Source organism: Prosopis cineraria, unplaced genomic scaffold (genome assembly GCF_029017545.1).
Source record: "Prosopis cineraria cultivar Desert tree isolate PC_DT_omini unplaced genomic scaffold, ASM2901754v1 PC2, whole genome shotgun sequence".
Lineage (NCBI taxonomy): Eukaryota > Viridiplantae > Streptophyta > Magnoliopsida > Fabales > Fabaceae > Prosopis > Prosopis cineraria.
The window spans coordinates 23215191-23240152 of record NW_026555333.1 but is presented as its reverse complement, the minus strand read 5'-3'; the positions used below and the strand labels follow the sequence as shown (position 1 = coordinate 23240152).

Sequence of the window (24962 nt, the reverse complement as noted above, 5' to 3'; positions counted from 1 at the left end):
GTAAGAGTAGCCACTTTTTTTTAGAACAAATTTTAGAATCTTAACAAGTTTTATTCCGTTAAGGTATCCTTACAGCTTGAGTATTGCATGTACCAATCGTTGCAATGCTTGGTAGTCGAATGAAGCTAACAAACGAGGAAATTAGCTTCGGATAAGTTCTTGTGCATCTCTTGTAAATTGACAAGTGAAATTATTGAATTTATTGACGAGGGAGCCTCAAGACTCTTCTCTGAGGTGTTTTTTGAATTCAAGATTCCCCCAAAACCATTGATTCTTTTCTTATTAGACGAGAAGATTGGCCAAGGACAAATTAGTACTTTTATTCATCATTCCATGATGAAATTATAAAAATATGGATTACTTTTGCTAGAATAAAATGTAAATTATTATTAACTAATTTTTGTGTTTGTTTTGAAAAAAGGGTGGTTGATATCTTATTTTTTAAGTTTTCACATCATTTTAATCATATTTTTTAATAGAATTAATATAATATTTGATTTATTTAAATCACATTTATTAATTGCTTGAGTGGAATGTAATAAAGTCAATGTATAATTGAAATATATATATATATATATATATAAAATTTATTTAGTATCTTATATTTTAAATCAAGCGAGACTTTTAAAAAATATTTTATATTATAATTTAGAGAGTTTTTTTTTTCCCGATGATTTATGGACTAGTTTTATTTGTTGATCAAGTGAGTTTTCTGGTTTCCCCTCCCCTCCCCCAATAAAAGCACAAGAATCTGATTTCAAGCTTTTTTTTTTTTTTTAAATATCAGCGAATCTGATTTCAAGCTTGACTTCATATAAAATGTGGTTATGTTAATAAATAATTAAGTGGAGTTTTATTTTAAAAAACTGGTTATACTTCAAGAATCAGATTCCATCTGTTATTACTTTAAATTTTTTTTAATAAAGATTAAAGTATACTTTTATTTGTTTAACTTTACACATGATTTTATTTTGGTTCCTTAATTGTGTAAAGTGTATTTATAGTTTTTTAAGTTTAACACTGTTAGTTTTATCATAAAAAATTTTTATATTAAGCTTTTAAATATTGACAAAATATTTTCAAATATTGACATAAAATAATAATGATTAACATAAAAAATAATTATTTAAAAATAACGGTGTTAGAATTAAAGAACTGAAAAAATACTTTATAAAATTAATGGATCAAATTAAAATTTTATATAAAATTAGAAGACTACAAGTATAGCTTTTTATAAATTGTACATAATTTGGTCAACCGTGTTAATTATTTTCAATTTACTCGCTTAATATGGAAAACAAAGATTATATCCCGTTTAAATTTATGCGAAACAAGTAATTCATTTTTTAATATATATTCCATTCGTTAAAAAAATATAAGGTATTTTTAACAGAATCTCACTCCCAATAAAATAATTACTTGTTTTTAAGCTAACACTATTTTTTCATATTATTCCCTACTTAACAAGGTGTTTTACTTTAAAATAAATATGAAGTGATTATTCAATAGGAGTACTTTTGAAAAGAAATGTAATGATTATATCTTAGAGTACTAAAAATGTCATATATTTTTTAACATTGAATTCCTTAAAAAATACCGTATATTTTTAAATGGAGGGAGTATAATGCATTTTACTAAGCCACCTAATACTAGCTTAGTAAGGATGAGGGGGTATAAATAAAGGTCAAGAATATAATCTCTTTTGACGAACAAAATAAAAAAATAAAAAATTGTATTTGATATAAAATATATATTAACAGGCAAGCTAAAGATTTGCTATGACACGCACACACGCGTATGTATGCATGTATGTGTGTTAAAAACAAAACTGTTTTTCCGATAGAGATTGGTAAGGCTAATAATGAAAAAATCACTCCAAAGTCTTTTGTAAAGATTTTAATTACTAAGAGATTCTGTAAAATATATAAAATACTTTCAAATCTTAAATCCTATGTAATTATAACATGGCAAAAAAAAATTTTTGACAACTTGAATATAAGTTTAACATCAAGTTGTCATTTTTCTTTGTCAAGTTGTAATTTTTCTTTGTCAAGTTGTAATAATATAGGATTTGAAATTTGATAATAATTTATACATTTTATAAGATTTTAAGGTAATTGAAATTTTTGCATGGGACTTCTTAATAATTTTCCTTAAATAAAGTTGATAATCTGACTACATGAAGGGGGTGGGGGAAATTTGCAAGGTTAGTTTTGAAATCAGATCGGACATAGCCTCTGCTGCCAAAATATAGTATTGAGGTGGAAGTTAAATCAATTAGATGAGCGTGTGAACCTGCTCTGTTTGCATTGTGGCTGTTTTGGGCATCTGAAGTGTGCCTCATGAAAGAGAGTGCAAAAAATATAAGGGTTGAAAAGACCGATTTTTTAAATATATTAGGTACCTTATGTCAAAAGGTGGGTCAATTCTTTTCTTCATTAATTTTTTCAGAAGCTAAGTTGCCCTTTCATCAAAGGCATGATATCTTTTTCATTATCTACTAATGTAAAATAATTGTGAGGCTATATATAGTAACAATAAGACATTTTGACTTATCGCGTTGCTCTCTTGCGCCTAAAATTAGGCCAGGTTCTTGCCCTTGCTATTACACATTAAATAATCAAAATGGGTTAAAATGTCATACTGTCATTGTGTGTGAGCCTCACAACTATTCTTTGTCAGCAGATAATCAATATTTTAAAAATTAGATTGGACATTGAACCCAAAAAGTCAGCGGGTTATGGTTTTTATGGTTCAACCGATTGAAACAATCGTCGAATTGTTAATATAATAATTAAATAAAAATAATATATATAAATAAAATATCACACTTTTAAGAAAAAAATTAAATAATCTAAATTTATAATGAGTTAACAAATTCACTTGGCAATAATACATGTAACAAATGTTAAAAATAACATGAATAAATTTTAGATTATATTTATTATTTTTCTGGTTTTTATATTAAATATTATAAGTTGTTCATTGTAATTTTTAATACACAATACACACGTATATAAAGGAGAAGGGAAAAAACTCTATTACCTCTTTCGAGTTTTGACATACGTTGGGAGGCGGATATATGTGTACGATAATCATCATTTTAAAATTTAAAAGTTAAATTTAATTTAACTTAAATAAATAAATAAAAAGTAACAAATTATGCTAAAAACTAAATGTAAAGAAATGAGGAGTCGTCTCACGTCTTGTCTCTGTTACATCTCTCTGTTTCAATATCAACCATCGGTACATTGCATTCCACATGCAGGAAAAAAAGGGGGGAAAAAAAAGAGTGAATGAACCATGGCAACACCATTCTCTTCTTCCTTTTCTCTAGGGGTGTTCACGAGACGGGACGGGACCGAGACACCCCCGTCCCGTGTCCCATCCTGAAAAAAAAATCGGGACTAAATTTTGGTCCCGTGTCTCGTCCCGTCCCGTTAAGAGTCGGGACGGGACCGGGACAAGATCGGGACGTCCTGCCGTCCCGATAAATAGAATAATATCGAAAAAAGATTTGGATAATAACGTTCATTAAAATTTTAAATCATATAATTTATTAAGTTTAAAATCAAAACAACACAAGCACATAAATAACAATAATTTAAAATCAATTATTGAATTATATTAATCATAACTACATATTATAATAACAAATACAAGTGATCTTTATGCTATAAGATTAACAACAATAGGTAAGTCAAACACAATATCAAATCATTATTCTTCTACTTTAGTGAAGATATACTAAGCTAATTACTCTTCTAAAAATAAGCAAGAAATATGTTATAAATAAAGGTTATTAAATAGATAGATATAAGAATAAATTATATTAATATAATTAATATATTATAAAGAAAGATATCGTCATATTTACTCCATGCCATTAAAATTATCAAAATAAAAAAACTTTAGTTTTAAATAAGAATTGTAAGTATTAAAATTATAATTGATATAATTAATAGAAGTATAAATTATATTAATATAATTAATATATTTAAAATAAAAAATAATATATATAATATTCGGGACGGGACGGGACGTCTTGATAGTAATCTCGTGTCCCGTCCTGTCCCGTCCCGAGCCCCTTTCCTGTCCCGTCCCGATTATTTTCGGGCCGGGATATTGGGACGATACCAAGCCAATCGGGACGGGTCTATGCTGAACACTCCTACTTTTCTCTTTCTGGTTCGAAATAATCAGATCTACATTTTCAACTTTCATTTTTCCAGTCCAGCGATAATGAGTGCATAGGATCGAAAATATACTTGGACATAAAATCAGTAAGGAAGAAATGCCATTATTTTATCTGGTATTTTTTAGTTAATTTAATTATTATTTCTTTGTCTTCTATTCATCATCTTCTTTGCATATCCTGCTCTTGTTTTCTCCTTCATCTTTCACTTTCATAACCACATACCGAGCCCAAGCATGAAGACTATTGACTTTCCTCTTCCATTTTGCTCCTGGGTTTTCGCTTGAAGTTTTTTTTTTTTTTTTTTTTCACAATATCATTTGTTTTTCCTCTTGTCTCAAACCCGCCCGGCTCTCCTTTGGCCGCCCTCGGTTTCCGGCTTAAAATCTGGTCCACACTAGTCCACTCACTCATACGGTTCAAAGTAAGAAACTGAGCTGTGCCCCCCAACCTTGAAAACACTGCAGATAATGGAGAATATAATAAGTCTCCAATTGAAAGGGCGATTTTACTCTTAAGAAAATTGTTTAGGAGGATACTGTTAAACTATTCAGTATAGGGTGCATAGGCGCTCCTAAAAAAAATTAGAGGCAAAAATAATCCTTAGGCTAATGGATAATTATACAGAGGTTGTAGGATAAGATGTTGAGACCTCATGTAAAGGACACTGACCTGACCCTTCGAAGGTTGTGTAGAGGCCAAGGGGGCAATGAGAAAATAGGTTGGCTAAGGATAATGTGAGGAAAGGGAGTAGGTATGTAGTGTTGGAGGGGGAGAGAGGAGGATTGAGGAAGAGAACTATGGAAAGCCATTGGGGGATATGACAAACCAAATCAAGTTTGGTGGTGAGATATAAGGGTGAAAGTAGTGGAGAAAATTACAGACTAGGGTATAATCTTTTATATTTTGCACCCATTATCTTGATATTTTAAACTTCAAATTCATTTGAATCTTAAATGACAATAGACTAATTCTTAAGGATGAGAGTAGAAGAGGGACAAGAAGTAGTGGATACAATGGTGGTGTTTCCAAAGGGAGGAAGGAGGAGGAGGGATGTGGGGAATAACTTCACTGAGGGATTTAGATTGAGCCTATTAAGGGGAAACAGAAGGATCTTGAGAGCAATAATTTGTTAAGGGACCCTAGGAAAGTGTACATGCTTTTAGGAGAAGACACGGGTGAAGGTGTGGTCAAGCAAGGAAATGACCCTGCTTAGGATGAAAACTTGTGTCTATGGGAGCATGGAAGCTCGTACATGGAAGAATGAAATGATGTGAGGTTAACGTGCAAAAATATCGAGGAGCATGTTTTTAGGAGCTTCTAGCATTTTTAAATTAACAATAATACATGAATATTCATTAACTTTACAAAAGAGACTAACCTTTTTTAATATGTTGAATAGTTTGATATTGACTATTAAGTTCTTAACGGATTGAAAAAGGTTGGTTTTTTATAAAACTAACAAATACCCATATATCCTTATTATTTTAACGATACCAAAAAATTGGTAAAGTCACTATAAAGTTCTTCACAATCATTTAAAATACTCAAAGGTCTCATGAAATCTCTAAATAGTTGGCAAGTCACCAGGAACTTATCGGTGAATAAGATTGAAATTATTGAACTCTAGTTTCAATGATAACAAATTAGAAAAAATTTTGTTTAACAAGATTAAATAAGCTAGGGAATGAGTAACTGAAGGTATAAATGTGTATAAGTGTTTATCGGTTACAAATTTTATAAGCTTTAAATCCTACTTGTATTAACTTGTCTCTACCGGTGTTAGTATGAACCTTCAAAAGCTTCTAAGCCTTTGATTTTCAAAACCTCTTTGGTTTGTGTACTTGATACTAACTAAAATCTTCATACATCTTAGTTCATCATATTCCTTAATTTAAAAAGGCTTCATACTATATTTCAAGCTTCATTCATTCGTATTTGTTTGGGTATTAATTCTAATATACCGGCACATAAGTCTTGGAACCATTTCGGGAATCAATACTGGTACAAGTACTCTACTACCGGTGCTAAAAAGACAATTCCCCTAATTCCTTGGCTCTACCTGTACAAATCCTACGGGCTCAATTCTGGCCTAAATACCCGTATACTAAGCCTACTACTTGTACTATTCTTCATACCCATACTCTTCATTCAATTCTAGTACAAATGATCTTTTGATGAGTTAACGTTTTTTACATAAAACTCTTCCAATATTACTCAAACTCTACCTGTATTGTTCTGGGTTCTCATTGTCAATATTATTCTTGACAATACGGTATTCCCAAGATTCTACCAGTACTAACATAAATATTTTTGCTTTGTTTTTATTTCCAAATCTCGTGAGCCTTGAATCAAACTTGTTTCTCATTCCTTCCACTTTCTATGAGTTGTGTTAGTCTTTTTTCCCCTCCATTTAGAAACTTTCTAAACACAACTTGGAGTAGAATTAAACATCTTTCAATTATTAATCTCTTCTTTCTACTTGCATTGCATTTGGTTCTATTGATATTCATATACCTACCTTTGTCAAAACATTAAATGCAAATAGCCATTCATTTCCTTATTTATCATGAAAAACTCCACCAAAAAGCATTGTTTCACTGCCGTACTTTCAGAGAAGCTCAAAACATAAGAGAAGACGAGTCTAACAGCTAATTAAATGTGTTTGATAGATCATTTATCATCTCTAACTACAAGTAAGTATATTTGTGAAGACACATGAAGAAGAATTATTGCACAAATTTATGTATTCAATTTTCTACCAACCTTCTATTATTACATTCATTGTATTTGATCTTCATTGATTGTAAATCCACACTTAGAGAAAGAGAGTTATTGACAGTAGTTCATTCTTGACCATAATTTATTTATCCATATTTTTTATACTTGAAACAAGGGACTTAAGCTCAGGAAGCTTAAGAGGGTTATATCATTACTTTTGTAAGAGAGAGTGATTCATACAAGAAGTCTGGGATTGTATTATGGCAATTAAGAGTCTAGATTAATCTTGGTAGAATAAGTGAAGAAAATCTCAAGCATGACTTGAGATTAGACAAAAGCTCAAGTGGTTGGAGTTGAACTATGATAAATACTTGTGCAAACTTCTCTTCTCTTCTCTTCTCTCAGTATAGTTTGGTGACACTCCTTTTTTATTTTTTAATCTTATCTCATTTAATTTTGTATTATTTATTAAATTTTTTATTCAGCCCAATTCACCCCTCCTTGAGTGGTTTTACAGAAATGATAGTGACCATAATTCTTATATTATAAGATGTCCTATTGACAATGGCTATTCACTACAGGAAAAAAGTTATTGATAAGTGAAGTATTTGCTATTGACAAATACAAATTTATTAGGTATAATTGTTTCTTGTGTCCTTGTCAATAGCCTTTGCTCTGTGATGAATAACTTGTTGCCAAGTTGTCAACAAGATATGCTTATACATGAACATTTTGGTCATGGTTGTTTCAATTTTATTCACCCTAAGTCCCCAAGAACATCAAAGATATTTTTGGATTTTTGAATTTAATGGGACCTTTGGGTATTTGTTTTGAGTGATTAATTCTTCTAAATTTTTAATTATATTCACACCATAAATTCATCAAATAAATAATGATTTTTCTTTCTCACCATAGATAATTGAACAAATTAAAATTAGTTAATGTTTTTAAATCTCTAGAATTACTTTCAATGGAATTCATTAAATAGAAAATAATGAGTTATTTGAAGGTCACTTAATTAGTTGGAAAATAACAAATAAAGAAGCATTAGAAAAATGAGATAAAGTCTCATAATAAGAAACATAGAAGAGTCGAGATGACAAAGCATATATAATAATTAAAAAATTATATATATATATATATATAAATATATATATATTTTACTAACATAACATAAATATTTCAATATATATATTTATATTTTTTCAGCCTAAACATATATATATATATATATATATATTTACATCCAATTTTACATATATATAAATAACAAAAATAAAATATATATTCATTTTTTAAGTTTTGTTCATTAATTTTTCATGTACAAAAATAAATAATTATCATGTCAATGATAAAATTTTTAGTAATTTTCTTCTCAATATAAACTATCATTAAATTAGCAAAAATTTTATCTTTCTCATGAGCATTAAATAATTTAAAGGGTAAAGGTGTAAAATTAGCCATATACACTTTTTCTATAAGCATCTGGTAGCTTAAACTATCAGGTGGTGTGAAATAAATCCTCAACTTTCAAAAACAAAGTATTTAGCAGCTCATCGTTAACTTCAATCAACGGACAGTTATGTAGGGCACACAAATGACATATAGCACTCCATGAGCACTCTATATCAGCATGTGTAAATGTGTAAATTTAGTTACTAACTATTTTTCTAAGAGCTCTAGATAGCCTCTACTATAAAAAAAAAACATATCATCCAACACCTTTCCTTTAATTTTAACTAAACACTGTTTATTTTCATATAGGTAGCCTCTACTGAATGCTTCATTTTTAAAAGTTGAGAATTTATTTTCACCACCTAATATTTTAGGCTACTAGATGCTCCTTAAAAAATAGTTCGTGGCCAATTTTGTTACTTTATCTGAATTTAAATACATTCTTGGGATATAAAGTTTTATTCAATCTAAAAAACTTTATTACTTGCTTACTAAATTTATTGTTTAATTCTTTTAATTGATAATTATAGTAAATAAATATATCAACACAATAATAATGCTCAATTGTCATAAATTCTTATGTCAATGAGATCTAAGTATATCATAGTAAAAATTATTTATATAATAAATTTAATAGCTTGGTTATTATTGAAAAAAGCAATTTTTTTTTAAAAACATATCTTAACGATATCCTCTTAACTTTTATATAAGCAATTTTATAATAGATATCAAGCACATAGCATTGAATATATTTTGATATTTTTGTCATAGCGCATGATAAAGTTTGTTAAGAATAATTCTTATAATTTCTTTTATCAAATACTCCTCCGATCCTTCGATCCTGCATATTAGTCACCTTTTAAAAGTATAATTTGATCCCCTTTATAAGTCATTAGTTGACGGAATTGTTTTATTTCAAATTAAAATTCTCAAATTACCCTTGAAAAGTGATAGAAAGACAAAAAAATTAATATTGTATTATTTGTTTATTTTTTGCTTTTTACTTGATGGTGTTATATTTGGATTCACTTACTTTTATTTCTTGTACTTTTGTTGTATTAGTATCGATGAAGTTGGTAGAAATGACTTATAAAAAGAATCGGAGAGAGTATAAAATGAAAGCAAAATCAAATGATATCAATATTTTAAAAGTAATTGTAACATGTTTTGTTGAAAATAAGTAGATCTTATGATAATTATATTTTCAAGCTACTGAGACAATTAGATTATACATGCGTAAAAGAATACTATAGAATTGAAATAAGAATTTCATTTAATATTTCAAGATATCTATAATGTGCCAACTTGGGGGTGAAAATATATAATTTCTATATTTTACTTTAAAAAAATTAAAAAGTTATAAGGGTTAGGTCCCTCCATCTCCACCTTGATAGAAATGTGTCTTATAATGATAAAGAAAGGAGAGGAGGATTTATAATTATAAATATTTGTTCATGGAATATTCTTTAATCTTTGACATCTTTTACCATTATTGTTACTTTCTCACATGTAATTTATCTATTTTCATTAAAGAAACAAATCCTTTTCATGAAAACTATTTTAATCACGCTGGGAAAAATAATATCTAAAAAGTGTAATTATAAAAAATAAAAAATTAAATTAAACATGATCTCAAGATGGAATGAGAACCGGTTGCTATTGGTAGATCTAAATGACTTGTAAGAAAACTTAGGTCCCATTTGGTTGCTAGAATGGAATAAGTTAAAAAATAAAATAAAAATGAGATGATCAAAATGTGAAGGGGATAAATGAACTATATTCATAAGAGAGAATGGTAATTTAGTTCACAGGATGATTTATGAGATTTTGAAAGGTTTAATGATTATCACATTTGTGGTATATGCTGGCGGTATGGACGCAAACAGTGAGCTGCTTGAGTCATGCTTAGAAGAATACTGTCCTTAAGAACTATTTCGGCACAAAGGAACAATGGACCAGCAATTTCCTAGAATTAAACAAGCATTTCTTGTAGGAACAAGGAGCCAGAACAATAAAACTAAAATAAACTCAAATGAACAACACAACAGAAGTTGGAGAGAGGAGAGAAATGCCCAAAAGCTCAAGAGGTTGGCCAATTGATCTATCTGCATCTATGGCTATATATAGGTCGAAGATAGAGACATGAATGTTAGCTTATAATCACCGGATTAAGGCTTTGGTTACACACACATAAAACACCATTAATCTGGAGCCATTGGCAGACAAGGGTGTTTAAGAAATTAACTCACAAAATCAGTTTTCAGAAGTGGTTTAATACTCAGAAACGGCCAAGGCTTCAAATTCAAACTTAAACAATGAAAATTTAAGGTTTTCTAGGTAAGCTAAAGAATAATTATTTATTTATTTATTTTGTAAAAATAATCCACTAAAAGGAACCCAATTTATATGCAGGGGGGATGAATCGGCTGATTTCAACTACAATTGCCTTGAGTTGGCTTGTCTGATGCGAGCAAGCCCACTTCTCCTCTAAGCCCATTTTACTGGCCCACTTCATTCCTTAGTATTTATATATTAAGAGAGTTCTTCATTTAGGTAATGTGGGACTTTTGACATGCATACTTTTGACACACACAGTAATATATAGTATTGAGTCTTATCGTACTTACCATCAAGGAGAAGAATAATTTAATTCATTCTTATTTTTTTTTTCAATTTATTCTATTTTCATTCTTTATAGAAACCAAACATAACCTTATAGATCAGACTCATACATAGTGTGGCATAAGTTTTTTAGTGGGTATTGTATGCCAGTTTATGAGCAAACCCTAGGAGGTGCACACGAAAGTTGACTATAGAATTTTGGGAGAATGACAAATAAAGATGTTGTAAGAATATTAATATCTAATCAAGAGTTTTTAATACTAACATTTCAAAAGTTTAGTACTTCTTCTATCATGTTCACTATTAGAGTTTCTAATTCAGTATTAATATTTTCACAAGGTCTTTACTTGCCATTCTCCCTAAAAATTTTTCAATACCTCAAGATGACACTACGAAAGGGCTTGTTCTTTGAAAAATGGAGAATCGAGAGGAATGTAGATCCATGCTTATATATTGATTGGGCAAGTTCCATGACAGTAAAGGTTTATCACTAGCTATTTCACATTTGTCCAGGAAAATTTAGGGCCTAGTTTATTATCTATTTTCAGAACAGTTTTTATTTTTGGAAAGCAAAACAATTAAAAAAAATCTATTTGGAAATGTTTTTTTTTTCAATCATAACATCTTTTAATGTGTCGTTAATCATGTTTTTTTAATGACATTTATATTAATAAAATAAATAATTCTTTCACCTTTTATTTCACTACTATAGATATGCTTTTAGAATATTGATTCAAACAATTTTCTTTTAATTTTGTTTCCAAAATTTGTCCTAAAGACTTACTCTACAGAATTATTTTAAGAATATAAGTCATTAATAGAGTTAAACAAGTCCGTAGTTAGTTGGAGAAGCAAGGAGCATCTAGTTGTTGCAAGCAATGTTGAGGCTGAATATAAAAGTCATGATTTTAAAACCTAATTAAATTGACCGGGTTTAACTGATTGAACTAAACACTAACTCTTACTCCAATTTAGTTGTCCCCCAAGAATCGATCATTAAAAAACTGATCAACAATTAGGAAAATTAGACCAGTTCTCATAAGAGAACCAGACAAAATTTTTAAAAATAAATCAGAATTAAAATTAAAATACTGAAAGCTTTGGGCCGTGAGCTATAATTTTGCAAACATAAATTCGGCCTCTCCCATGGCAATCAGCGTTTTCTACTTCTTAGATATGCGCGCTTCTTTCTCCTTTGCACACAATCGATGTGGGGTTTAAATGACTAGTGTGCACATACATTATGCTCCCTTTTTTGTTTTCCCTCTTTTTTCTTTTGATTTTGGTTGAATTTTTTTTTTTGCATATATCTTGATTTTTTTTAATGTAGGCACGTCATTTTAATCTTTATACTTTCTATTATTTATGCATATTTTTTTTAAATATGATCTTTTTAATTTAGCTTAAACATGCCTTTAAAAAATGTCTAATATTTTATCATTCTATCAACATCTTTCTTGATATTTAAATGAAAAGCTTTACTTATAATTAATATTAATTATATATTTATCAATAATAAATTATATTACCAAGCATCTATAATATTTTTGAAAAAAGTTACATATTTAATATATTTCTTATTTAATTATGATACATAAATTAAAAATATATTAATTTAATGTCAATTGGTTTGACCCTAGTTAGATCACGGTTTGATCAATGAATTGTGAATTAATGCTTTGCTCGGTTCAATGACCGATTTGATTTTTTTAAACCTTGATAAAGCTCGTGTGCTTGGAACATATGAAGGCCTAAGGATAAAACAAGCATTCGAGGAACTAAAGTTTGGGAGAATTTTAATAAAGATCCTTAGATTGTATTTATTTAAATTTAAAATCCTAAATTTTTAAAATTTTACTATAGTTCAAGGGCACTAATTTGATATTAAATTTTTAAGAGAAATAATGAAATCACTCTTTATTCAAATTAATATCAAAACTTCTCTACTTCATTTGTTCATTGTCCTATTTTTTTTATTAATTTACTTATGAAATATTGTTCATTGCCCTACTTAAGTTATCTTTATTTTAAATGTTTAAATTATCTTTGGGCAACTTATTAGTTCCTACATCATATGTTGTTCATTTACTTACGGTAATGGACTGTCACTTGTTTATTGCTAGGCTTTTATTTAACAACATTTTATAAATAAATGAACAAGTGAAGTGGGACAATAAATAAGTAAAGTAGGACAGTCCTAATATTAATTTAATGGACAATTTTGTTATTTTTTTCAAAAATTTAATATCGAATTAGTATTTTTAAACTACAGTGAAATTTTAAAAGTTTAAAAACTTTAAATTTGAATAAGGGTCTTTACTGAAATTCTCCCTTAAGGTTTCCCATGGGTGGTAAGATGAAAGCGTGACATCATTGTTACATATGATATTGTCAGTAATTCTATACATGACAAAACAAGGCATGTATAAATTGGCCCGCACTTTATTAAAGAGAGAACTGATTTTGGCATGATTAATTTGAAGCATGTGCCAAAAAACAAGTGGCAAATCTAAAATTCTTACAAGACCTAACCTAAGTTTGATGAGCCGACAAGCAAAATGGGAATGATAGATGTCTAATTTAGCTTGAGGGTTAGAGTTGGAAAAATCCCTCATTTATTTTCTTTCATTAGGGGTTTTCCCCCCATTTTATTCAAAGTATCATATGTATTTCCTTTTCTTTATTAGGTATTTGATTTATTACCCTGTTTGTGGGTTGATCTCTGCACTTCTCTCCACTTATACTCTGTACATATTATACCACATTTTTTGTGAATAATACACAATCCTTCCTTTTTCAAATAAAAAAAACAAAAAATTAGTTAAATATAATAATTATATCTAAAATTAAAAATTTGGATTAAATTATCATTATAATTAATTAAATAAATTTATCTAGTAAAAATAAACATTGAGAGATAGTTTAGAAAAAAATGTGATAAATGCTTCTTGAAATTTATAATTTTACTTAGAAATAAGTAAAAAAAAAAAACACATGATAATTTCTCTTATATTCAAAATCATAGTAGTATGAATCATTCTCCCACCACTCTTGTTCAATTCAAATGAGGATCATCTGAAGTTGGAAGATCCAACTACATTAATTAGTCCTTTAACCAATATCTCCCAACTATATATGGTACTCATTCATATTGTAGTGACAGCCCAATTATGTGAAACGATAGCAGATAAAGCCATGAGATCAACATAAAGATTACAGAGGAACACAACAAATTTAAGATCAGCCCCGAATTGTTGTACGAAAAAATTAAAAGACCATCAACAGTGTCTAAGAACATAATATCTCGTTTACAGAGTATGTAGAAGTTAACTGGGAAACCTTAACAGATTGTGACAATTGTAACTACTCATTGAGCCACCCAGCCGAGTGATAGTGGGAATATGCATTGCGAGGAGGCACAAAACCCATCGGAGTACCTCCATATCCAGGTTGTGGTGGTGGAACTCCATATCCAGGTTGTCGCGGTGGGCTTCCATATCCAGGCTGTGGTGGTGGGCCTCCATATCCATGTGGCAGCAGCGGGCTTCCATATCCAGGTTGTGGTGGTGGCCCTCCATATCCATGTGGTGGCAGCACACGAGGATCAAAGTTGCTATTTCTACCAATTATTGATTGTTCTAACCCTAAAGTCCTTGTCCTGACATGGTTTGATTCATCCAGGCGAGGTGCATATCGTTGCATTGCTGATGTACTCATGTAGGATGACCTATGATCGGAACTAAGTTGACTATAGCTAGTCCCCAAGGGGCCAAAAGCATGATCATCACCAGATTGATACCTACTTCTCAAATAATCTGGTTCCTGAATCCCATACACGCGAATTTGTTGCCTAATATCTGCTTGCCTCCAATGCTGTTCATCCCTGAGATGGGGTCTATATTCGAAGCTACTGGGGCTGTCTACCAGAGGGCTATTATGATGTTCCTCAAAATTTCTAGCTCCATAATTAGAACGAGAACGAGCAGAACTCGGCCGATTTTGATTTTCAGTCCCATGATCGGCTCTACCATACGTCACATGTGAGCGAGAGGTGGACTCGTAATTCTCGTATGCATTACTATTGAACTCATGTGGAGACACTGAAGTAGATCGAAAATCTTCCTCTGCTGGTCTGCCATTGAATACCCTGTGTTGCATCACTTTGTCATAAGTATCATTTACCGGCTGTTTGTTGGCTGGTGAAGCTACATCACATCCTCTACCAGCATTCTCATCAGCACGATTCTTCTGTGATGTCTTGTCAGAATTGATTATGCTCTTCCCGGAATTGCTTTTGCTTATGCTATGCTCTTGTACCACATGATTCCCATTGGCAAGATTACCATGAGATGAATTTTCTTCTAGACCCCCGTTCCTTGAAGCCCGACCACCATCAGGATCATTGTCTAGCTTTGGAAGGTCAAGATCCAACGTGAGATTGTTGCCATGATTACCATCCACAGTACGATCTGCAGGTGAAATTCCATCAAACCTCTTTTCTATCAGTACATCACGTTGGCTGGGCACATGACCATGCTCCTGGGCTATCGCCTTGTGTTTATCAATCCAGTCATGACGACTCCAAAGATACAGTACAGGTGCCTTCACGTTCCATTGATCCATTTGTCTGTCATTAACATCAAGTGATCCAGGCAGATAAAATGACTGGAAAGGGAATCACAGACTGCCATCAGGCCACAACAGCACAATTATTCGTGAAAAATTAATTAGAATTCACCACAAGAATTACTAAAAGAAATTATTAAGTTACCTTGCCTGACAGAAAGTCAGCATCCTCCCAAACAAGATCATAAGGGGTTCGCTTATTATCTAACCTGCAGAAAGAGGATGAATGTGACAAGCAGAACAAAAAGGCTTGTTTCGTTCAGCACGGAAACAAGCGTTATTTGTCTCCCATGTTTATTGACAAAGGGAAAGAGAAAAAAGAAAACACTTTTTTTTTTTTGGGGGGGGGGGGGTGGACAAATACCTCTCTGTCTCCGGTGGAACAATAAGAATAAGCAGCTTTGGCTGAAACTCAAGAGCCTTATCGATAAACTTGTTAGCCAAATTCGCATTAACACCAAAGGGGGGATTGAGGCCCATAATCTGTTCAAGCATAAATGGAAAATATGCAAAAGAATTTGTAAATGACCCTTGAGAATTTACACATAGAACCACGTGATGCAACAATTCTCACCAATTGTGAACCCTTAGGCAGCTCCTTCACTTTGACAGACATCCAGTTCCTCATTTCAAAATTAAAATCATTCTGTAAACAAAACAAACAAACGCACAAAATCTTAAGCAAAACCCAGGGACAAACTGGATTACGTCAGCATTCATCAAAATTTGGTTAAACTACCACAAACGAGTTATTGAGGCACAGTGAGATATTTCATACAAGCTATAGTATTTTTTCCAAACATCATCCCCATAAACTATTTAAAAGCATTATGGCCACAAACATCAAATCAAACTACTAAACAACTTTCATATTTGTTCGCCACAGGGAAAATGGATTTCACTTTGATATCAACTATCTTTCAGTCTTCAAGAATAGAAACATAGATTATAAGATATGTGATCAACATTTATTTATTTATTATTATTATTATTATTTTTGGCTGAAAGGCATGATATCATGTACTTGCAGCACTAGATAGTAGATATCAACGGGAAAAGTGAGGTAGTATCCATACTAAACACACAAATGAAGCCCCACTTATGGTGTCTAACTCATGCATCCACCTAATTAAATGCTGAAGGTTCACATTGAAATGAATCAATTTGCACGTTCAAAAAAAAAAGGGGGGGTAAATCCCTTGAATTCTGAAGCACTGACACTTAACAGGATAAGAATTTCCAACATCACTCTCCCTCAACACAAGAAAAGGACAAATCCATAAATGTCTTCTTGTGGGGAAGATACTGTACCTAATTACTCCCAAGCCTAGAAACTCCCACAGAAAGTTGAGTGTCAATAAGGACGTTCAAGGTAGAAACTAGTACAGTTAGCTTCAACAAAAATTTAGCTACGTTGAAAGAGTGAGGATATTATTGATATCATTAATATGTCTGCATAAAGAACAAGAATAAGACTGGAGAGGATGAGGGGCCAGTAAGAACAATGATGTGTCCAGCACATAGCTACCATATCAAAAGGTACATGACTATGACAGAATTCCATCAGGGAGGCAATTATATGCACTGGGAGTTTGTGAGAAGACCCTGGCGGAAAATCATTTGGTGTGAGAATATTTAATATTTATTGTAAATATTGTCTTTTAATGTATAGCCTTTATTAGTAATTAGTATTTATTCCCTCTGTTGTATATAAAGTCAGTTAGTATCTCAGTACTGATCAATAAGAAATATTATTTTCTCCCAAATTCCACATGGTATTAGAGCTTGTGCATCTAGGGTTTCTTGTTGGCTGTCTAGGGCTGATCTAGGTGATGCTTTGAAGAATGAGGCTCTTAGTGTCTCTAGCTGTTGACATTCACGATGATCGAGGGCACTCTACTCTCATTGATGGCCTAGGGAGATGTGCAAGGGTCTGAACAGCACAACCCCAGAAAATGATGGCGAACAGTGATGCATGGAGGTCACATGCGCTGCCTGAAGTTTCAAAGTCAGGGAGTACCAGGTGGCACGTGGGGGCAAGTGTGAAGCCTGGGCAGACGACGATGCTTGTTTCCAGCAACGATGTTAAGTTTCCGGTCCAATCCATGGGTTCCCAGAGTCTAGGGAGCCTTGCTCAGAATTTTTTTTTTTTTTGGGTCTTGGGTGTCTCGTCCATTGTTGTATTTCGTCCCTGTGCCTACTCTTGAGCTCTTATTCTGAAAGTTGGTACTTTCTTGATGATTCCAAAGTACTGCTTTTGGTTTTTCTAACCATTGTGCTCTCTGCTTATCTACCATTCGTAATACAGAGAGTGATTTGGCCACCCCAATTGAGGATTGAGTTGTGGGATACATATCAAAGTCAATGTCTTTGGTATAAGTGGTTAAAAAGGGTAATTTCCTTCAAGCCCTAAAAACCTCATGCCCCAAATCTTTGTGGATTGTTGACTCTGACGCCTCCAATCATATGACTAATTGTCATGAGTTGTTTACCATGTACACCCTTTGTGCTATGAATATTAAAGTAAAGATTGCAGATAGCTCCTTAGTACTTGTAATGGGAAAAGGAGTATTTGAATTTCAGATTCTAAAGTGTTGGAATCTGTACTTCATGTGCCTAAACTTGATTACAATTTACATTTGATCAATCAGTTGACCAAGCAGCCAAGTTGTTATGCTAAATTTCTCCCACCCTATTGTGTGTTTTAGGACCTATTATCTAGAGCGATAATCAGAAGTGCTAAGAAGCATGAGGAGCTTTGCTACTTCGAAGTCTCCGCTCACGTAGGTAACTCACTAGTTGTTGGTAACTCTACATCTACCTCTAAAGTTAATGATTTTATGTTGTAACATAAGAGGATAGGTCACCCTAATTTTCATTACCTTAAATGATTGTTCCCAACTCTATGCCTAAACCTGAATATTAATTACATTCATTGTGAAGTATGTGAACTTGCCAAACATCATAAAACTTTCTTTCCTAGAGCCACAAACACACCTACCAAACCTTTCACAATCATTTATAGTGACTTGGGAGGACCATCTTGTACACCTAATCATAATAAAACATGGTTTATTTCCTTTGTTGATAACCATACTTGTGTTTGTTGGTTTTATCTTTTGAGAAACAAGTCCAAGGCTACACTCATGTTCATAAATTTCTTCAGCATGATCAACACCCAATTCAATACCACCATTCATATCTTACACACCGATAATGGCACTAAGTAACCAATATTGAGTGCTTTCCTCCAAATGCATAGTATTATCCATACCAATTCTTGTGCCCATACACCCCAACAAAAGGGGGCTGATGAAAGAAAAAAGCATCATATACTTGATGTTGCTAGAGCACTTATATTTCCTTGCAATGCACCCAAGTTTTACCGAAGAATGCTATTTTGATCACAACCTGCCTAGTCAACCGTATGCGTAGTTGAATTCTATCCTTGGAAACTCCTTTCCACAAATTGCAAAGTGTTTTCTCCACATCCCATATTGAAACCAATCATCCATTTTGTGTGTTTGGGTGCACAACCTTTATCCATAACCATTATAGCACTAACCTAGAACCTTAAGCTATCAAATGCATACAAATGCTTTAGCCCTAACTCAGAACACACATTTGTCTATCTTGCTATCACCTTTCATGAAGATACTCTATTCTATTTCAATTCTTCGATTCAGGGGAAGAGCATAGGTCAGTCTTAGACTTGGGAACAAGAACCTAACTGAGAACTGGTGCTTCCTAAGCCATGGTTTACATCGAGTACTACCACTACCTCTTAAGCCATTACCTTCACCTATGCTACCAACACCCCCATCTCCTTTTATGCCATAACCTAAGGAACATAGGGAGAGAGAAGGAGATGCAAAAAGACCACAAAAGGGAGAATTGTTAGTTTACACTTGGAAAGAGAAATTGAAAGACAATGAGCAACTTATACTTGAAGCAACAAGAAAGTCGGAACTAGATGTAGCTCTTGAAGCAGAAACTCATGGAGACTTAGAATTTGAGGTAACTTTTGAAAACCCAAAGCTAGATGATACAGAACAAGTGAATCTACTGATCTTGATCTTCGCATTGCTTTGAGGTAGCAATCTACTAATCTTGATAAGGTGAAGGTGCCTAAGACTCTACAGGAAGCTCTAATATCCCTAAACAGCAAAGTGCTATCATTGAAGAAATGAGGACTTTCAAAAAGAATGGGACATGAGAACTTGTTCAGCTATCTAAAAGAAAGAAAATGGTGAGTTGTAAGTGGATGTTCACCCCAAAATACTAGGCTGATGGAACTCTTGACAAGCTAAAACCACTAAAACCACGCTTGATTGCAAGGGGATTTACCCAAACATATGGTTTGGACTATGAAGAAACATTTGCTCCCACGCCAAAATTGAACACTAGTAGAGTATTATTATTTGTAGCAGCTAATCTAGAGTGGCCTCTTCACCAAATTGACATCAAAAATGCTTTTTTGAATGAAGAGTTGAAGGAAGAAATCTATGACTCTACCTCTTGGGTTTGATAAAGGCAAGGAAAATCAAGTTTGTAAACTGAAAAAGTGTATATATGGATTGAAATAGTCACCAAGAACTTGGTTTGATTGGCTCTCAAGAGTCTTAAAGTCTAAAGATTATAAGTAGGCCTTGTCGGATCATACAATGTTTGTTAAGATTGAGGGAAGCAAGAAATGTATCTTTATTGTCTATATTGATGACATAATACTCACCGGAGATCACTTTGAGGAGATAGAAAGAGCAAAGGCTACCCTTGGCAAGGAATTTGAAGTCAAAGATCTCAAGAAACTAAAATACTTTCTTGGGATAGAAGTTTCTAGGTCAAGGAGAGGAATCTATGCTTTTTAGAGAAAATATATACTTGATCTTCTCACTGAGACAAGTACATTGGGTTTTAGGCCTGTTGAAACTCTTATTGAGATCAAAAAACTGAAGAAGAAACCTAAGGACAAGAATGGAAAAGAGAGACTCCAAGGAGGAAGAAAGCTCAAATGGGGAGTATGAAGAAGAAAAGGAAGAAGCTACTAATAAGGAGAGATATCAAAAACTTGCTGGAAAGCTAATATATCTTTCCCATACAAGGCCGAATATAGCATTCACTATCAATGTAGCTAGTCAATATATGAGTTTCCTAATAAAGAGTCATATGGAAGCAATTTATAGGATTTTGAGATATCTGAAAGGAACTCCTGGTAAGGGGCTGTTCTTTAGAAAACACGAGCAAAGATCTATAGAAGTTTATATTGATGCAAGTTGGGGTGGAACTTATAGAGATCAAAGGTCAACCTATTGTTCATTTGTGTGGGGTAATCTAGTCACATGGAGAAGCCAGAAGCAAAGAGTTGTTTCAAGAAGCAATGCTGAATCTGAGTTGAAAGCTTTAGCTCAAGGAATAACAAAGGAGTTATAGCTGGTATGAGTCTTGAATGAAACACATATTGAAGCAATTTCACCGTTGAAGCTCTATTGATACAACAAAGCTGCCATAAGCCAGGCTTTAAATCCAGTACAACATGATAGGTCAAAACATGTGGAGACAGACTGACACTTCATAAGAGAAACTGTGGAAGAAGGAAATATATGTTTGACATATTTGCCAACAAAATTGCAAGCAACTGATATTTTGACTAAAGGGTTGCTTGGCCCTGCATTTAAGAATCGTATAAGCAAGTTGGACATGATTAGCATTTATGATCCAACTTGAGGGGGAGTGTGAAAATATTTGCTATTTAACGTAAATATTGTATAGTCTTTATTAGGTTTTATTAGACATTATTAGTAATTATTTCCCCTTGTGTATATAGTCAACTTGTACTCGATATTCAAATCAATGAGAAATATTATTTTCTCTTAAATTCCACATAAAGTGTCTCAAACACTAGAGAACCCTTTTCTCTTTCCTGTAAGCATTTTCTTCTTCCATTCATTATGGATAGAAATTGCCAACCGCCCATAGCCTAGCAGTTTCCATCAGAATACTACTCCACCAAAAAACTAACGCGGCGAAACTTACAGTGGTATCAGTATCTGTTGGTAAACTGACCACGTTTGCCCTGAACTTCAGAAATTTAGTTGTTGACCCTAGTCAGACCTCATTTTGATATCCTTTTATTAGCTTTTAATAAATTCTATTTATGGTGTCATTTCTCCATATTTTTTATCTACTTTCAGTACCTTAGTTCGGGATTCTAGTGACAAACTCATTGCTAAGGTACTTTTTTTCTATTGTCACCTGTTTCCTAGTTAATGTACGAAAATCAGACAAGGTCCTCTGACTTGTTAGCATAGTATCAGCATCCACTAGCCCAACAACAAGAAGAAGCCTTTATCCCACTAGGTGGGGTCGGCTACATAGATTGTAAAATGCTATTGTGCTTTATCCCACTAGCCGAACAACAAAACAAATGCAAATAGAAAATGCAATTATATAATGGCAATGCAATTTATACTGAATTATAATAATTATGCCATAAGAAACTCCCAAATGTATATTCACCTTTGTTGGAAGTAAATCATAGTTTTTGTAAAAGCATTTCTTCCCAGTCTCTTCAAGTTTTTTCTTCATCAGGATGCTAAAATCATTAGCACCACAACAGAAGTCCACGATCTGAACATTAATAAATGTCAATGAGACATTGAACATTGAATTTTAGTTAATGGTCATCTGCATTTTTAGAGTAAACGAAAGGAAAACAATAAATATATTTAAAGAATAAAAAGAGGCAAATAAAAGACAACAGCTAAACAAAACCAACATTATGGATATATTTTTTTTTAAATAAAGATCTATTTTTATAATTCACAGTGTAAATAAAATTCATGCAAAATGATATAAAAGGAAATGGCCATAAACTATATAACAAATGTACAAAAATAAAATATAAAATAGAATAAAGTTTTTGAGTAATCTTCCAAAAATTTACAATAGTTAAAAAGAATATCCACTAGACTATTTAAATTAAGAACAAAAATCATGCCAACAGCCAAAGAAGCATAGGATAGTTAAAAGTCAGTAGCAACTACAAATATTTACCGTATCACCATTTTGGACATACCAATGGAGCCTATCGATAACCTGCAAACACAAAATGAAGCTTCAAGCAGCATTCAATGGGTGTAAGTATGAATTTTCAAAACTTTAATGAAAGTAATTATAAATCTTCAAATTTCAAGCAGTAACTAAGTATATCTAATGAAAGAAAAATGAGAAGTACTCCAAATTTCTAGCATTTCCATTCATTCATAAAAAATCAATTTCATGCTGAAATCCAAATTCTTTAGAGTGACAATACCAGTTACCAAAGAGTACCTCAGTCATGCCTTTGATTAGTTCTTAAATAGCCACGGGATTATCCACCAAAACTCTTGCGTCAACACACCATAACAAAATGAGGTCTCTAAGCATAAGAATAGTCATTTGCTTAAGGCTGCTAGATCTTTTATTCTTACAAGCAATACTCCTAGTCACTTATGAGGGGATGCTATTCTGCTTTCTTGATCAAAAGAAAGCCTTCAAAAACATTGGGATTCCTTACACCATATCCTTCTGTTCCCTTTGCCACAACACTACCTCAAAAAGTGTTTGGGTGTTTTGCTTATGTGCATAGATAAAATATGGGAAAATTAGAGCAAGGGGGTGTAAGAATATCTTGGAGAATTCTTCCACTAAAAAACGTTATAAATGCTGTTCTCCTATCCGTAATAAATCATTTGTCACTATGGATGTTGAGATCTTTGAAAGTCAGCCTTATTATCCAAAAATAAGCCTTCAAGGCGAGAGTAGAGAGAGAATAGTTCATTTTGGGGGAAAATATCACACCAAGCCTAACATATCAGCACAGCATACCTCCTACCCCTGTTAAACATCAAAGATCAGAAACACCTATATTTGAAGCTTCCAGACCTGAAACCAAACCTGATTAGAATGAGAATTGTTGGAAGTCTGAAGCCCAAAGCCCAAAACACTAAATTCCACTTAATTTTTATCGTTTACCTTATTCACCTATTTTATCAGTATTCATTTATTTTTTGGCCAGATCAGTGTTTATTTTTATTAGTTAAATTTGCCCTAGATTTACCCTACTAGGCTAAGCATATACACTGGCTGGAATATATGAATTAATTTAATGATTTCATCATGGTATTGGAGTGTATGATATCCAGCAACACAGAATGAGTGAACGACAGCAGCGAGTTGCTCAACAAAACCTCACCACCCAAGGCATCACACAATTAGAGGACCATGGGTGACATAAATTTCCAATTTGGACGCTTTAGAGCATTAACCAGAGATGCATATTCCAGAGGAGAACCAGAACAAGTCGAGCAAAATGAAGACTTTTGGATCCAATACGATGCAAACCCCAAAGCTTACCAGACCAATCAAGTCTAACCACATGCTATAAACTTCATAGTGAGAACTACCTTCAATGGTCTTAGACTTGGTCCCTCTTGATGTTCATTAGAGGCAAGGGGAAGGAAGAATATATTGATGGAAGGTCTTCAGCCCCTAATCCCAATGATACCAAGCATGCAGCAGGGAGAGTAGAGAACAACCAGGTTATGTTGTGGTACATAAACTCAATGACTATCAACATAGGGAGGAATTTCAAGCTCTACACTTTAAGCTCAAGATATATGGGGGCTGCACGAGAGTTGTATTCTTCCACATCCAACAATGTTGTTTTGTTTGAGATAAAAGGGAGGCTTCACAAAATTAAGCAAGGACATTCGACTGTTACAATCTATTACAATGCCCTCATCCAACTGCGGCAACAAATAGACCTGTATGCAGCTCATGTGTGATTTTGTACTAAAGATGCAAGGTAATACCAAAAATTTATTGAAACAGAACAAGATGGATTTAAACTAAAAATTTGAAGAAACAAGAAGCAGGATTTTAAGTTATACAAGATTGCCTTCATTCAACAATGATGCTTTAGCCATGGTAGCTAGAAATACTTCCGGTACAGATAGAAAGACTTAAAAAGGGTGGTAGACCAATCTATGACCATTGTAATAAAGATGGGCATACAAGAGATATATGTTGGAAGCTCCACAATATACCGCCCTAATGCTAAGCTATGCTGATATGTGATAACACTTGGATCATATGACCTCTAGTAGAGCTCTGTTTAAATCTCCCATATTGTCACAAGGGCCTCAAGGTGGAAAGTAGCTAAGTGCACCACTCAAGGAATTCCTTGAACAGCTAGGGATTCATCATCAAACTTCATGTGTTCACTCTCCTCAACAAAACAGAATGGAAAACTAGACACATCTTAGAAATCACAAGAACCATTATGATAGCGAGAAATGTCCCA

The 24962-nt window shown here is 32.6% G+C and overlaps 1 protein-coding gene across 2 annotated transcripts in view; it reads right to left on the bottom strand.

Annotated features, from left to right (window-relative positions):
• Positions 1–14206: 14206 nt before the first annotated feature.
• The window catches only part of LOC129304193 (protein ENHANCED DOWNY MILDEW 2-like), a 39856-nt gene continuing 29100 nt past the window's right edge, over positions 14207–24962 (bottom strand). For both annotated transcript variants that reach the window (XM_054943879.1, XM_054943880.1), the window contains exons 14-19: positions 22673–22714; positions 22136–22246; positions 16194–16265; positions 15984–16102; positions 15765–15828; positions 14207–15658 (exon numbers count right to left, since the gene is read on the bottom strand). In XM_054943879.1, the coding sequence (XP_054799854.1) occupies positions 14357–15658; positions 15765–15828; positions 15984–16102; positions 16194–16265; positions 22136–22246; positions 22673–22714 (1710 nt within the window). In that variant the 3' untranslated portion in view covers positions 14207–14356. The remainder of the gene's footprint in view (positions 15659–15764; positions 15829–15983; positions 16103–16193; positions 16266–22135; positions 22247–22672; positions 22715–24962) is intronic.